The sequence below is a fragment of the Ursus arctos genome, unplaced genomic scaffold, assembly GCF_023065955.2.
Source record: "Ursus arctos isolate Adak ecotype North America unplaced genomic scaffold, UrsArc2.0 scaffold_20, whole genome shotgun sequence".
In the NCBI taxonomy this organism is placed as follows: Eukaryota; Metazoa; Chordata; class Mammalia; order Carnivora; family Ursidae; genus Ursus; species Ursus arctos.
In genome coordinates this window covers 42,048,687-42,063,944 of record NW_026622875.1, presented here as the reverse complement: position 1 = coordinate 42,063,944, position 15,258 = coordinate 42,048,687, and the positions used below count along the sequence as shown (strand labels likewise).

Sequence of the window (15,258 nt, the reverse complement as noted above, 5' to 3'; positions counted from 1 at the left end):
CTATCTTTTAAAGTATGCATGATAACCCTGCTAACAATAATGCCCATAATAAGCATGCTATGGGTCAGGTTTGCGGATAGGAAGTCACTTAACCCTTCCATGACCGTGTGTGGCAGATCCCATCACCACTCCCAGTTAGAGCTGTAGATATTTGAGAGCTGCCCTCCAGGTGTGGATATTTGAGGGTGGACTCAAGAGTATGGGAGCCGCTGTGGTGGCGGGTCAAAGGGACAAGCACACGAGGATACCTGGCCAGGAGGACTCCCTCTTTCAGAGGCCCTGAGTTGGGGTTCACACTTACTGATCTGAGAGGGGGAAAAAAACTTGGAGGAGTCATGAAGACCCGTTAGTTCCTTTGGGGTTCCCGTGAGCGTCCTTGATAAGGGTGGCGTCCTCCTACCCTCCTGCTACTCTAAAGAACGTGGTTAGGAGGTAGGGGCGGTGGTAAACCCCACCGCACTTGGAAACTTTAACTTCGGGAGAACCTCCCACCCGAAAAACGAGTTAGACGCTCCGTTTCAGTTAAGATTTTACAAAGAAGGGCGGAGCCTCCTAAGGAGGTGGCGGGGGTGGTGCGTGGGGGATCTGTGAGCCGCCGATTGGCTGGGACAAATGCCCGTCCCGCTTCCTCCCTCCCTCGTGTCCGGGTGGCCGCCCGTCAGGGCCGGCAGGCGCGCGGAGCAGGCTGGCGGTGCCAAACTGGCAGGGGGCGTGACCAGGGAGGCGGGGAGGGGGCGTGTTGGGGCGGCACCCGGGCGCCGCGCGCGTCATGGCCTGCGGTCCCGCCCCCGGGCCCTACGCGGCTTACTTCTCCTCCCCCGCCTAGACCTCCCGCTCGCTCAGTTCTCGCTCCACGTTCCACGCCGCGGCCTCGCTCCCCCGCGAGAGCCAACCCAGCGGCCGCCGCGCGCACACGCCGCCCCGCGTCTCCCGCGCACGGTTCTCTCCACGCGCGCGCCTCGCTCCCGGACGCACGTTCGTTTCCCCTCGCGTGCCCGGGTCTCGGCTGCGGCGGCGGCGGGCGGACCGCGCGGGGCAGCTCCTTAGCGGCCGCCGCGAGCTGGCCGGCGGGCCATGGAGGCGGATGGGGCCGGCGAGCAGATGAGACCGCTACTCACCCGGGTAACGAGCAGGGTGAGGGCGCCGCGGGCGGCGGGGCTCCTCGGCGGGAGTGGGGGGGCGCGGAACCAGGCAGACAAAGGCGGGGGCGCGGCGGGCTTCGCGGTCCAGCCACTTCGTCCCGGGCCCGGAGCCCCTCCGCCGCCCCGCAGCCGGCGCGCCTCGCCATCCCCTTTGTGTGGCCGCCCAGGGCGCGGGTGCGAGGGGGCGGCGGCGCCCAGGAGGCCCGAGTGGGGGCAGCCGGCAGCGCGCCGCGGGCATCCTCGCCACCCGCATCCTCGGCGTGGCTCCGGCGAGACCCCGGCACCCCCGCGGGGCCATCCGTCCGCCCTTGACCCCGACCACCTCTTCTTTTCTCCCCTCACTGCTCGCCTGCCTTATTCCCGGGTGTGCTCCCCGGCCGGGGTCTTGGTTCCGGTTGTCTTGGCGCTGGAGTTCAGATTAGCCCCTCGAAAACCCATTTTTTTCCTCCTTCTAAGCGCGGCTCCACCTGTTTCTAGCCTCAGGCAGTGGTGAAGAGTTGGGGTGAATCTTTTCCCTTCTTTTGCGTCTCCCTAACCAGGTCCGCGCGGTGTGCTTTGTTCGGTGAGTTCTCTGGCCGCGTGGACGAGCTGCCTTCGCGGCCAAGGCTGATTTTCGCTGCTGACTCTGTCTGGTCCGCCTCCTCCTCTTTTGGCGAGAACCAGGGGAGTATCCTCCTGCCGCAGGCCAAGTAGAAAGAGGAAAGTGTCTTGAGCCTTCTGAGCTGCTCCTTCTTTGATCAGCCTAGCAAAATCCCGTATCCCGGTGGCTTTGGGTTCAGGATTCGAGGAGAGTGGGGGTGGGCTTTTAGAAGGCCAGCGTTCCCGTTTTAGGATGCTGGACCGGCGGCCCATGCTCGAGAAATTGACTTCCTGCTTTCATGTAGAATACATGTGTCCCCACAGTTGTGTATCTCTTCTCCCTTCGTAGTTACTGCCTCAGAGGGCATGGAAGTGTTAGAAATTTTCCGACTTCCAATTCTTACTCTGTGACCAGCAAAGGAGTGATGGTTGCAGTGAAAATTTTCCAGTCTTTCACAACTAACAGGAAAATTGCTTTTCGTGTGTTTTTATTCAGGAGTTTTCTTTAACCCGCTCCCCCCACCCACCCCCGGCCAATGTTTTTAAAGAATATTGTAAGGCCCTGGAGAGTAGTCATTCATTATTACTTCAGTATGTTCACTTACAAATTCTCAAAACATGGAGGAAAACGGAGTCTCCAGACTGTGAAGTCATTTAGCAGTGGTTTTGGGGAAGATCAAGTCACAGTGATGGTAATGGAATACTGGAAACTCATTCTAAGGAATCGTCAGTAATTCTTTGTGTGACATTTGAATAAGCTGCGTTTTGGAGGTTTTATTTATTTATTTTATTTTTGCACTTTCTCTGTTAATGTGTATCAAATACAGTGTTGTCCTTAAATTTATTATTTGCAAATTTTCAATTCAGAGCAGTTAAAGAACGTTCTAGTTTTCATAAAGCTGGATGGCAACTATGCCTTATCAAATATTGTGTACTTAGCTAGCAAAAGAAGCATGGTAATGCCATTGCCTTCCAGATCAGTGATTCATTCATTCATTGTAATAACACTTAGAACCTATTTTGTAGTATCCAACAAGACAGAACCAGCTCTGCTCTAATAGAACTTAGGGTTCAAATGAATGACAAAGGAATTGTCAAGCACTTATTAATGGCATAGCAGGGGAGCATTTTGGAAGGGTATACCTCCTAAATCTTTGGGAAGATAAAGACTTGACTACAGTAAACATATACAATTCAGTAATGGAAATCAAATATAATAAGCTATCACAGCACTCAATCTAAAAACAGAGTGGGAGAACAGGAGAACTGTTGGTGTAGGTAGTACAGAACACTAACTTAACTGGGAAGAGAGGAACTGTTTGCATTGACAGTTACTTTTTCTTATCAATTTTCCCCTGGAAAAGTCATAAAAATGGAAGATTATAATATTCATCAGTGATTTCTTCAACAGGCAACTACTTGGCATAGCCAAAAAAGTAGAATAAAATTAATATTCATAAAATGCTATCTTGGGTATGTGATTATGCAAAATTTTTGAATAAATTGGTGGCAGTTTATATTGCTCTGAAACAAGCCCATCTGTTCCGTAATTTAGGCTCTGAGGTTTCTTCTGCTTCTAAAATTCTGTTCTTTTCATTGATCATGGTTTTGGGATAGGAGGAAGGTCATTTATCTTCTAAAAACGCAACTTTTGTTTGCTCCAAAAACTTATTGCAGGCCTCCCTTAGAATTGGCTTGAACTGTCAGTTTTATTTTCTGGTATAGGTTAAATATTCTGTTACAACAGCACTGTTTAGAAGGTTCCCAAGTTTTGGCAAGTGTTTATTCTTCTAAGCAGTACATTATTAACTCAGTTCTGTTATCACTGAAATTTCTGGGCTGTTTCATGCATTTTATTGTTTTACAGTTTCATTCATTTTATAGGTATTAAGTTATCTCCTAGGTGCCAGGCGCTGGGGATATGGGCACACAAGGTGGAGTCCTAACCTCACTGAGTTTATTTCGGCATGTGTAGTGAACACAGTGATAGCATTTGCATTCCTGTTAATTCCATTTGTGAGTGCCAGTTGAAACATTTTCTGAGTCCATTAGAAATACTTTTTAAAAAAGTAGTCATTCAATAAATAAAAGATAGTAACAACCTTGTATGAGTTCAGTGGTGATTGGCAAGTAGAAGGTTCTTTGCTGGGTCTCTAAGTAAGCATACTTTTTGGGATCTGTGGTTAGGTATAGATAACTCTAGAGATAATATGTACCCAGGCATAGTATCAGAATCTTGGTTACCTTTTTTTGCCTTTAGTTGGTTTCTCTGCATCACAGTCCATGGTGTTGTAATAAAGGGAGAGACAGGAAATCTCATCTGTCTAAATGAAACTGTAGGACAATTGAGTTGGATTGAAGAATTGTTTTTTTTGATAATTGAGACTGAGAAGTACACAGGTTTTCTTCTAAGAGAGCTTAGGGTATGAAAATTAGAATGTTTTGTTACACTAGTCTTCTGTTACTTGAGTAGGTTAAAATCGAAAGCCAGAGTAACCTGTTGTTAGAGGAACCTGGTTTATTTTAGTGGTATGTGGTGTGCTAACCAATGTATTAAAGCCTTAGTAGTTAAACTTGTCAACATCCTGTAATGGGTTGTTTTTCTTCCTCTTTCCTTCCCCTTCTTTCTTTCTGTATTTTACCACAAATATGATCTTGAAGTGGATAGGATCTGCAGCTGACAAAATGGGCCATTTACATAAAAGGAGCATACAGGTGACTCAAAGGGTTAGTGTTATAGTCGAGTAGTGTGGCTTTTGATTTACATTATAGCTTCCTCTTGTTGACTATAGATTCTTCTCTAGTTATAGCTTTTTATAGATACAGTATTTCCAATTTTGCAGTAAACATGTATCAGTAATAAAGATCAGTGTTTCTCTATGTAAGAGTGCAGCAACCCACCCAGCTGCTTTTAAGCCCACTTTGAACCAAGAGAATTTTTGGTTCCTGTACAAAGCAGGATGCTTACAATGAAGTTTGCCTCTTTTTGTTTAGTAAACTACTTCATGTATTTTGTTGAGTGATATTTGTTGAATTTTATAGCCTGAGGAGATTTTTAGGATTTTGTATTTATGATGATGATAAAACATGAAGGGGTCTGTGTTTGGCATGGTGTTAGGATAGTGTCTGGTAGTGTTGCTGTTGACAGTTTTCCTGAGGGCCCAGGACTTAGCAGCCTGGAGTAGTGCTAGGTTTCTAAATTAGTGACTCTTCACTTCATGGGCTAGACATTTTTAATAACTACTATAAGATGAGAGTGGCCAAACACTTTTTTTCAGTGCTTGGTTTAGGAAGATAATGTGATTATGACATTAATAGGCACTTTTATCTGGAGCTGATTTGCCAGTGCAGAAAGGTTCTAGTTTGGCTGTTATAAGCAGATTTTCATATTTACTCCAAAGAGGATATTTTAAAATGTTTTTAATTTAAATGTTTTATTTAAATGTTTTAAAATATCTGGAGCTGATTTGCCAGTGCAGAAAGGTTCTAGTTTGGCTGTTATAAGCAGATTTTCATATTTACTCCAAAGAGGATATTTTAAAATGTTTTTAATTTAAATGTTTAATTTAAATGTTTTAAAATAAAATATTTTAAAAGATTTTATTTAGTTATTTGACAGGATAGAGACAGCCACGAGAGAGGGAACACAGCAGGGGGAGTGGGAGAGGAAGAAGCAGGCTCATAGTGGAGGAGCCTGATGTGGGGCTCAATCCCACAATGCCGGGATCATGCCCTGAGCCGAAGGCAGACGCTTAACTGTTGTGCCACCCAAGCGCCCCCTAAAATGTTTTAATTTTTATTAAGCCATAGTTGCGATTTTAATAAGTCTTAAGCAGTTGTTTTTTGAATAATATCCAAGTGAAAGGTAAAGCATAATCTACCTTTTCATAATGAAATAGAAAAGATATTTTAATATTTTAACTACTCTTTTTCTTTTATAGAGAATATGTAGATTAGTGTCATTGGTTTTTATTTTGTTTACATGTCAGACAGTGTAGCATTGTCCTCTTTCTGGAGTCCAGGACTGTACTGCTGCTTTTTTGTCAGATTGCCTGACTTGGAGAAGCTGTTGAATTATATGTCATCCCTGACTAGGAACTTGGGAATCGGATATACCTTTGAAAATGGATTCACATGTGCAGCGTGCCTATACTTTATATTATAGAATGGACTGTGGACTGGTTTCTCAGGAGAGCATGAGAAAGAAAACATGATACTTATAATCTCTTTTCCTCATAATTTGCCATAGCATGTAATTAACACATGGTGCTTTTATGTTGGGTGCATGGTCTTTTATATACAGATTGTTTTCAGCCTGATACCATTCTTTATTCTGGAAAAATACTGAATATACTCACACAGACTCTTACCTTAGGAATTGATGTATTCAACAAAGATAGGAATAGAGCAAATTTGTATATAGTAGACTGTCTTCCCATCGAGTTCCATGGTAGTGTTTGGAAAGGTTTTCATTAAGAAAAAAAGTTCTCTTAAGAAACAAATTTTTGAGTGGTACCTGGGTGGTTCATTGGATGAGCATTCGACTCTTGATTTCGGCTCAGGTCATGATCTCAGGGTTGTGAGATTGAGCCCCCCCCATTGGGCTCTGTGCTGGGTGTGGAGCCTGTTTAAGATTATTTCTCTTTCTTAAAAAAAAAAAGGAAGAAAGAAGGAAGCAAATTTTTTTAAAAAGATTTTATTTATTTATTTGAGAGAGAGTGTGCACATGGAGCAGGGGCAGGGGGAGGGGCAGAGGGATAAACAGACTCCCTGCTGAGCGGGGAGCCCCTCTTGAGGGCTTGATCCCAGAACCCTGGGGTCATGTCCCGAGCCGAAGGTAGTCGCTTAATGGACTGAGCCACCCCGGTGCCCCAAAAGAAACAAATTTTTGATAAGAATTTAAATTAGGAATTTCCATTCCATTATAGTTTGTCCCCTGGGGTGTCGTCATGCTCTAGAAAAACATCTTTTCTTTTTTACAGTTGTAGCACTTTTTAATATTTGCCATAGGTAGGTGAGGTTTTGGGGGGAAGTGTTAGGGAATGGAGGAAAGAAGGGTATTACTGGACTGTTTGAATTACAACAGATGCCCCTTGTAAGCAGAGTCAAACTTCAGCACAAGGAGCCTGGTCTGCGCTTCAGCCCTCACTGGCCCTCTCCTCTGAATGCCCTTCTGCCTTTCTGTAGGGTACCAGTCCCAAATCGGATGTGATAGCCCCGAATTTGTCACTTTTTCAATTTAATACTTCTGTCCTAATCATTTCGCCTGCCGGACTATAATCATGCTTGGGGATTCTTTGCTCTACATTTAAAATTCCCAGAATTTTTTTTTCTCCTCTGGGCGTTCACATTGTCAGGTTCAGATCTGTAGCAGAATTTTATTTCTGGTAGATACCGCTGTCTAATGTGAAATGTATTGCATTCTGAAAATCCTGGATGTTAAGATCATATTGTACAATATGAATTAAAGACCAACTTTCTTAATCCTGTAAGCATCTAATTTATTTATTTAAAATGAGAGACATCTACGTAAAAATCAGACTACAACCCCTCGTGACAATTCCCACAGTTATTTAGTAGAATTTATTTTGCTTGATACCATTAATTGTTAAACATGATCCCTTTGAGTGTGCTTCGTTTGCTTTGCACCAAGGTACACTTCATGGTGAATTCTCTGCTGTTTTTTCATTAGCTCTGGGTTCTCGCCTAACATTTGGAGTATTAATGGTGCCACAGATAATATAGAACTTCTATTTAGAATTGCTTCCAAAATAGATAAGACGATGGGGACTGTAGTCCATGAATCCCCAGAAACTGAAAAATTTTATGCTCGTATGCATTCTTTCCGGGAGAGGATCAAATGGCTTTACATTCGGATCTCAAAAGGGTTTATAATCCAAAAAGTAGTGAAGGAATGCCTGGTCTAAAAATTAGCTCAGCAGGTTTTCTTAGAAATTCATAGAAGTCTTATATTTTGCTTAAATAGATGACAATAATTATTATATAGCCCCAGTATTTGCTAAGGTTTGTCTTGCGGAATATTTCATCTATAGCAGGTTTTGCCAATTAAGTTTGGGAACTGTCACAGACTATACTTTCCAGAGATTCATAGTACATAATGGTGTGTTAAAGGCTCTGAGAAATCCTATAATAAATACGTTAAACTTCTATGGGGAGAGAATATAGTCATGTGAAATGGAAATTTCTGATGGTTCTTATAAAATATGAGCAGTAGGTCACTGATCTGTTCTAATACAGGTCTAAGAAAGCAAATCCTGTGATAGTGATAATTCATTTTGTTACAGTAGCAGGAGAGATTTGAAAAATATATCACTTAGGAAGATGCTTTGGAAGCAACCTGATAAGGCCTGGTTGAATAAATTATGGTATAGCCACAGAGTGAGGTACTGCAGCTATAAAAAAAGAATGAGGAAGATCTCTTTGTACTGATGTGGACAGGTCTCTAGGGTAAATTGATTAAAAAGGCAAAGGGAGGGACAGAGGGCACGATACAGTGCCTTTTCCTTAAGGGGATAATAAGAATGTATTTACTAGTATTTTTATAAATACACAGCAAAGGAAAAGAAAAAACCAACAAAAAATGGTTGCCGTGAAGGGTATGAGGGAACAGGAATTGAGACAGGAGTAGGAGCAAAACTTTAATATGTACCTTTCTATGTAGTTTTGGTTTTGGAACTATGCCAACACAGTGTCTATTCAGTAAAATAGGATAGTTTCTTATATTACTTTATGTCATGGGTTAACATATCTCACTAGTTCATGAGTGACTTGGTATACAATTTAATATGATACTGGCTGCTTAATTTTCCATGCTAAAAAGGCACCATATGAATGGCAGGGTTGTTAATACATGCCTATCCGTAAAATCACATGCTACATTCCTGACTCTGTTACTGAATCTACGAGTCCATCGGCAGCTTTGAGTTTGCATGTTACTGATGTCCTGATCCTCCTCTCACTTCCAACTTCTTTCTCTCCAGGGATTTAGATTGTGGAAGAGTAAGTAGAAGGCGTGATGTGGGGAGAGAATGAGGGCATCGTTATAAATGAAGTGCCTTAGGCATAGGAAAGAACTGCTTGGTTATATATATTCTTACACTTAGAATTTTCCTTTTGATTTTTATACTTACCTTCAGTCAGGGGTCGAAAGCGTTGAAAAAGAAATCATCCAGACTCATTACGATTAATTGTTGAGACTACAGTGGCTCACACTGTTTTCCCGTTTTTGTTCTAGAAGGCACCATTTACCTTGAATGCGGTGTGACTGCTTTCCCATAGAGCTGCGCCATGTGTCAGTACTGTGGGAAGACATCACTCTAACTATGGATTCTTCCTGTTGTATGTACTCCATGTGAAATGTCAGTCCCTACATCTAAAAAAACTAAAAATAAGGCTAAGAAATGATTTCTGTTTAGCCAGTTTTTAGAAGTCAATAATTTGGAAAAGAGAATCATTTTTTTCTTCTCTTGAAAGTGTTTTTATATGGAGTGTGAACCTCAGTGGTATTCTGAGACTTCCCAGCACCTCAGATGGAATAATGAAACCTCTTCTAATGGGAGTGCTGGGTAAGGAGGAGGAATGCCATGATTCTCCTATTGTTGTGAATCGCTAATTGAGAATGTATGATTTTGTCCTTTGCTCTGGGGCAAAGGAAGGACAGGTAACTAATTCTTTAGAGAAAGCCTGCTTTAAGCCATATATTTTATTAGGCATCTTTTAATCACTTATTATCCCTGTTACAGATGTGAACTCATTGGCAGAGAGATTTTCTGAAATTTCCCAGGCCATACAACTAGTAGGCGGCTAAGCTGAGATTTGAACTCATGATGGATGCCAAATCACTGCTTCTCCCTCTTGTTTCATCTCTCATTAGCCTAGAGTAGTCAGTGATCCCTGTGTGTCAATACCATTTAACATTAATCACATTAGATAATTTTGCATGTATGATACTTGAAAGGTCCATTTGCCTTAGATAATTAACCGTATTTTATATTTCAAAGTTTTTATTACTATAACTTTTGTGAATTTGTTGATAATATTATGGAAATTAAATATTTCAAAGAAATTTTCCTCTTTGTCTCCAGATTTAAGGAATCTAATACATTTTTCTGGATCATTGTTGGTTCCTCAGTTAGGCCTACTCTAGGGTTTAACACATAGAAAGCTTTCTATGAATTTGTTCAGTGAATGAATATTAGGATAATATCATGAACTCCTAAGATTTGAAGTTGAATATGGTTAATTGTTTAATCAGTCAGTTAAGAAATCTTATAGCTTTTATCTGGGGTGTTACCATCAAGGAAAAGACTCCTGCTTTGCTTGATGTAACTGCCAGTAGAAGGGAGTATTTTTTGCCTTGGTTCTATTGAGGGGAAATATTGAATAAATACAGTTTGGATTGATCCCAGAGTAACAGTACTTAATATTTTTTTAAACTGAGATATGATTTCAGGCAAGTGAGTATTAAGTAAATTAAAATGAAAATTTTATGACTCTTAAGATACTTCACAAGTTTTAAATACATTTAAATGGACTCTTGGAAAGTAGTGGGTATTTTGTTTATGTATTAATACTTGTGTAATGTTTGCATTATGAAACTCTGCAAGTTTTGATGTTTGCAATTATAAAAGGACCAAGGCAGGAAAAGGGATCTCAAACCCCAGATACGATGTCAGCTGTTATATATATATTTACATTGGTTTGAAATCGTGCTATTTCTCTTAATTCATTAGAATTTTTACTTACATAAAAATATATATATATATATTTGTTCATTTGCTTTTAATTTTTTGATTTTGAGGTCCGTGGGCCCTCTTCCTTCCTGGACTCTGCCCCCCTAACTTCCCGGTCCATGCATCAGCGTTTGCACAGGTGCCATAACTGGCCATTGCACTGACTCAGTAGAGTCCTTTCAGTAGTATTCTGTATTTATTTTTGTTTTGCTTGTAATTGTTCCCAGATGACCTTTTAATATGTTCAGGAGGCATTTCCTTATCCATTTTTGCACATACCATTGGCAGTATCCTCAGGATAAGGTTCTGTTGTGAGCCTGTTTAAATCCAGGCAAGTTGGTCTCCCTTTTGTTAGGAATAAGAGATTCATTCAGACTAAAATTGGCCTTCATTTTCTCTTTCATTTTATTTTATTGAACTGTTTTTATTCAGTTAGTAGGAAATTCACTAAATAACCACAAGGCCAAAACCTTATTTTCAGGACAAGGTAAAATTTGGATGTGCCTAACCTTAGCCTCTGGTGTGACACGTATGTGCTTGGGGTTCACACACACTGGGTTCCCATACGTAATCTGCCACCAGGTGGCCTTGGGTAGCTAACATCTTTGAATCTCATTTTCTCATCTATTAAATTGAAATTATAATACTTATAGGGCTTCTTCAGGATCAGGGAAAAGAGTATACTGTGTATAAAATGCTGAATATGCCTCTGGAAACAAGTAATTAGTAACCAACCTGTATTCTTATGAAATATCTCATATAACAAAATTCTGAAAGAATTAGTCTACATGTTGATTGAGAAGAAACAGATAGAAAATAGAGTCTTGACTATCCTCTGGCATTGAGATATTCTGGGAAGGGGTTAGGTATTAGGAAAACCTCAGTCTTCTATCTGTATTTTTCCTTTCCTTTTCTTTACTCTTCTGACAACAGATGTGGGAGGGGGTGTTTCCTTTTACCAAGCAATTCTGTGACAGGAGCTGGGTGTCCTGCAATTTAACTCCATTCTGGCACTGTCTACCTGGAGGTAGCATCCATCCCCCAAGTTAAGTACCCCAGCTCACACAGCTGCTGCTTCAGATGCCAATGGCCAGCCCTCACCTGTCCTTCTGACTGATGGCTAGAAAGTCGAGGTTCCCCTGACCCCTCCTTGGATTCGACTGATATGCTAGAGCAGCTCACAGAACTCAGAAAAATAGTTTATTCACTGTTTGCCAGTTTATTCTGAAAGGATATGGTAAAGGACACAGATGAACCTCCAGGTGGATGAGATTAGGCCAAGGGGTTGTGGAGCTGCCATCAGTCTCTTAGAGTGCCATCTCCCAGCACTCCCACCCACATGGTTCAGCCACCTGGAAGCTCTGCAGGCCTTGTCTGTGGGGAGTTTTATGGAGGCTTCCTCGAGTTGCATGACAGTCATTAACTCTATTTCCAGCCCCTCTCCCCTCTCCAGAGAGCGGGCTTAGGGCTGAATTCCGAGCTTCTAACCATGACCAGCCCCCATCCAGGAGCCACCAGGAGTCACTTCATTAGAATAAGAGACCCTGCTATCGACCAGGAAATGCCAAGGGATTTAAGAGTTCTGTGTCAGGAATCAAGGACAAGATGTTTAGAAGTTTAAAACATATGATTATTTTCATATATAATTTTAACCATTTGACAAAACATTTAAAATGTAATATATGTCTTTCCCACTGATGGGGCACCTGGGTGGCTCAGTCCGTTAAGCATCTGCCTTCGGCTCAGGTCATGATCTGGTCCTGGGATCAGGTCCCATGTTGGGCTCCCTGCTCAGTGGAGAGTCTGCTTCTCTCTCTCCTCCCTGCTCATGCTCACTGTCTCGCCCAAATAAATAAATAAAATCTTAAAAAAAAAAATAGAGTACTGATTACTATGATTAGGCTGTTGTGGTCTTTGTAAAATTTTGTTTTAATTATTTTCTTTTGACATTCGATTTCTTATGTGTTATAGATTTGTTACAGATAACAAATGAAATCGTGGTTATTTAAGTGGGGAAGGGGAGGAGATGGGTTTTCTGTTATGTCACTCTGACACCAATTTTACCTCCTCGGATGGTCTTCTGATTCTTGGCTCGTTACAGAGAGCTGAGGTTGCTAGATAGCTTAATTCTGTTCTGATGAGATATTCCTGTATCTTCTTGTCACTGTTAACGATTTCAGAATTCAGTCTGCAGGGTATTGCAGGGTAGGGGAATTTAGCACACTGCTTGGCAGAGTAGGTATAAGATGATTCCTAATTTTCTTCTGTTAAGGCTCAATTACCAGAAATGTTACGAGTTTATAGTTTCATCTTAAATTTAATGATCATTTATATTATTTTTCTATAATCTGAAATAACAAGAATTGCCATGTATTTAATTGGATAAAGTGAGGCTTCTGAATGTTGTTTCACATATACATATATACACACATATGTACATATATATGTACACATACTTTCATTATGTATGTGTATATATGATTATTAATTTGAACCATTGGATGGATCATTAAACAATTTAGAGATACTTAGGAATTTCAGATTACTTGTAGCATTGAATTTTAATGGCTTATATTAAGTTACCATTCTTTTTTTGTTTTTTAAAAGATTTTATTTATTTATATCTGACAGAGAGATAGGCAGCGAGAGAGAACACAAGCAGGGGGAGTGGAAGAGGGAGAAGCAGGCTTCCTGCTGAGCAGGGAGCCCCACACGGGGCTCGATCCCAGAACACTGGGATCATGACCTGAGCTGAAGGCAGGCGCTTAACCACTGAGCCACCCAGGCGCCCCTTAAGTTACCATTCTGTTGAAAAAATGATTTCTCCGAAAGGTCATTATTGTAGGGATTTTAAGGTAATGCAGTTTTAAGGAGGTCATATAAGGACTTTATTGTCACATTGTTTTTTTTGCGAGGTTGATGTTTTCTTCCATTTTTCAAGCTACTTCAAATCTGTTTTATTTTTAACTATTTATTTATTTTAGAGAGAAAGAGCACAAGGTGGGGGTACTAGGGTTAGGGGAGGAGAGGAGGGAGAGGGAGAAACAGGCTCCTGGCTGAGCAGGAAGCCTGATGCGATGGGAGCCTGATGCGATGTCGGGCTCGTTCCCAGCACCCTGAGATCATGACCTGAGCTGAAGGCAGACACTTAACTGACTGAGCTACCCAGGTCTACCTGAGCTACCCAAATCTTTTTTAAAAACAGTTTTGATAGAGGTAAGATATAAATAAAAGTAATTTTCTTGATTAAAAATCAAAACAGTATTTTGATAAAATGATTTCATAGCAAAGTATGGGCCCTTCCAGAATTAGAATTCATTTTGGAAGCATGATGGGGAGAGGTGGGAGATAAGGTCATGAAGGGAGTGAGGGAAAGAAGTTTTTTTTTTTTTTTAATTTATTTTTAATTTATTTTTTTTCCATTTTTAAAATTTAAATTCAATTAACATATAATGTATTATTGGTTTCAGAGGTAGAGGTTAGTGATTCATCAGTCTTATATAACACCCAGTGCTCATTACATCATCTGCCCTCCTTAATGTCCATCATCCAGTTACCCCATCCCCCCACCCCATCTCCCCTCCAGCAACCCTCAGTTTGTTTCCTATGATTAAGAGTCTCTTATGGTTTGTCCCCCTGTCTGGTTTCATCTTGTTTTATTTTTTCTCTCTTCCCTTATGATTCTCTGTTTTGTTTCTTAAATTCCACCCATCAGTGAGATCATATGATAATTGTCTTTCTCTGATTGACTGACTTTGCTTAGCATAATACCATTTAGTTCCATCCACATTGTTGCAAATAGCAAGGTTTCATTTTTTTGATGGCTGAGTAATATTCCATTGTGTGTGTGTGTATGTGTATGTGTGTGTACCCCATATCTTCTTTATCCACTCATCTCTCCATGGACATCTGGCCTCTTTCTGTAGTTTCGCTATTGTGGACATTGCTGCTATAAACATTGGAGTGCAGGTGCCCCTTCGGATCACTACTTTTGTATCTTTGGGGTAAATACCCAGCAGTGCAATTGCTGGGTCATAGGGTAGTTCTATTTTTAACTTTTTGAGGAACCTCCATACTGTTTTCCGGAATGGCTGTACCAGCTTGCATTCCCACCAACAGTGTAGGAGGGTTCCCCTTTCTCCAAGGGAAAGAAGTTTTAGATTAATTTCCATCATTTCAGATCACAGTTAAAAAATACAAATGGCATGTTTTACATAATTGCATTTATACTCAATTTTTATACGTTAATTTATTTTGCCATCATCTCCTAATTGGGTTGATTTAGCAATAAATGGGTTAAAAAGGTTAAGTGGTGAATATTGAGTGGATTAGCCACTGGGGATTGTTTCTTACTTCAGAGTGCTAGTGCTTCCTCAGTTACGGTTGTGAACTTCAAATAGGGGCAGTTTGAGATTCTAATTTGTTGGCAGTGAATCTCAGATTATTGAGGGTTGTGCATCTTCCTGCCTCTACAGTGGTAGAGGTATCTAATTAGAGAAGTAAATCATGTTCATTGAGAAAAATTATTGTAGAAAGCCTAAATGGTATCATTTCAGCTTTAGTTTTCAGTCTGCCTCAAGAGAATGGCCCCACACATCATAATAAATGATCATTGATAGACTGATTTTGGTTGGGCCTGTTGGTTAGTGGTTGTTTAGTGTTTAATGCCTTGAATTACTCTGGAGAAGAAGCTTTTGCTTTAGTTTGTTGTCTGACATAAATGAAGTTGACCTTTGTGTTTTAGAGCGTAGGTCTAGGGCCTTTAATCAGAACTTTTTACTCGT

The 15,258-nt window shown here is 41.1% G+C and overlaps 1 protein-coding gene across 10 annotated transcripts in view; it reads left to right on the top strand.

Annotated features, from left to right (window-relative positions):
• Window positions 1-826: 826 nt before the first annotated feature.
• Window positions 827-15,258, top strand: part of SLC4A7 (solute carrier family 4 member 7) — a 107,620-nt gene continuing 93,188 nt past the window's right edge. For 4 of the 10 annotated variants that reach the window (XM_026496884.4, XM_044383347.3, XM_044383348.3 and 1 more), the window contains exon 1: window positions 827-1,134. In XM_026496884.4, coding sequence (XP_026352669.1) covers window positions 1,075-1,134 — 60 coding nt within the window. In that variant the 5' untranslated portion in view covers window positions 827-1,074. The remainder of the gene's footprint in view (window positions 1,135-15,258) is intronic. The other 6 variants (XM_048216139.2, XM_044383346.3, XM_026496882.4 and 3 more) reach the window with 4 other exon arrangements.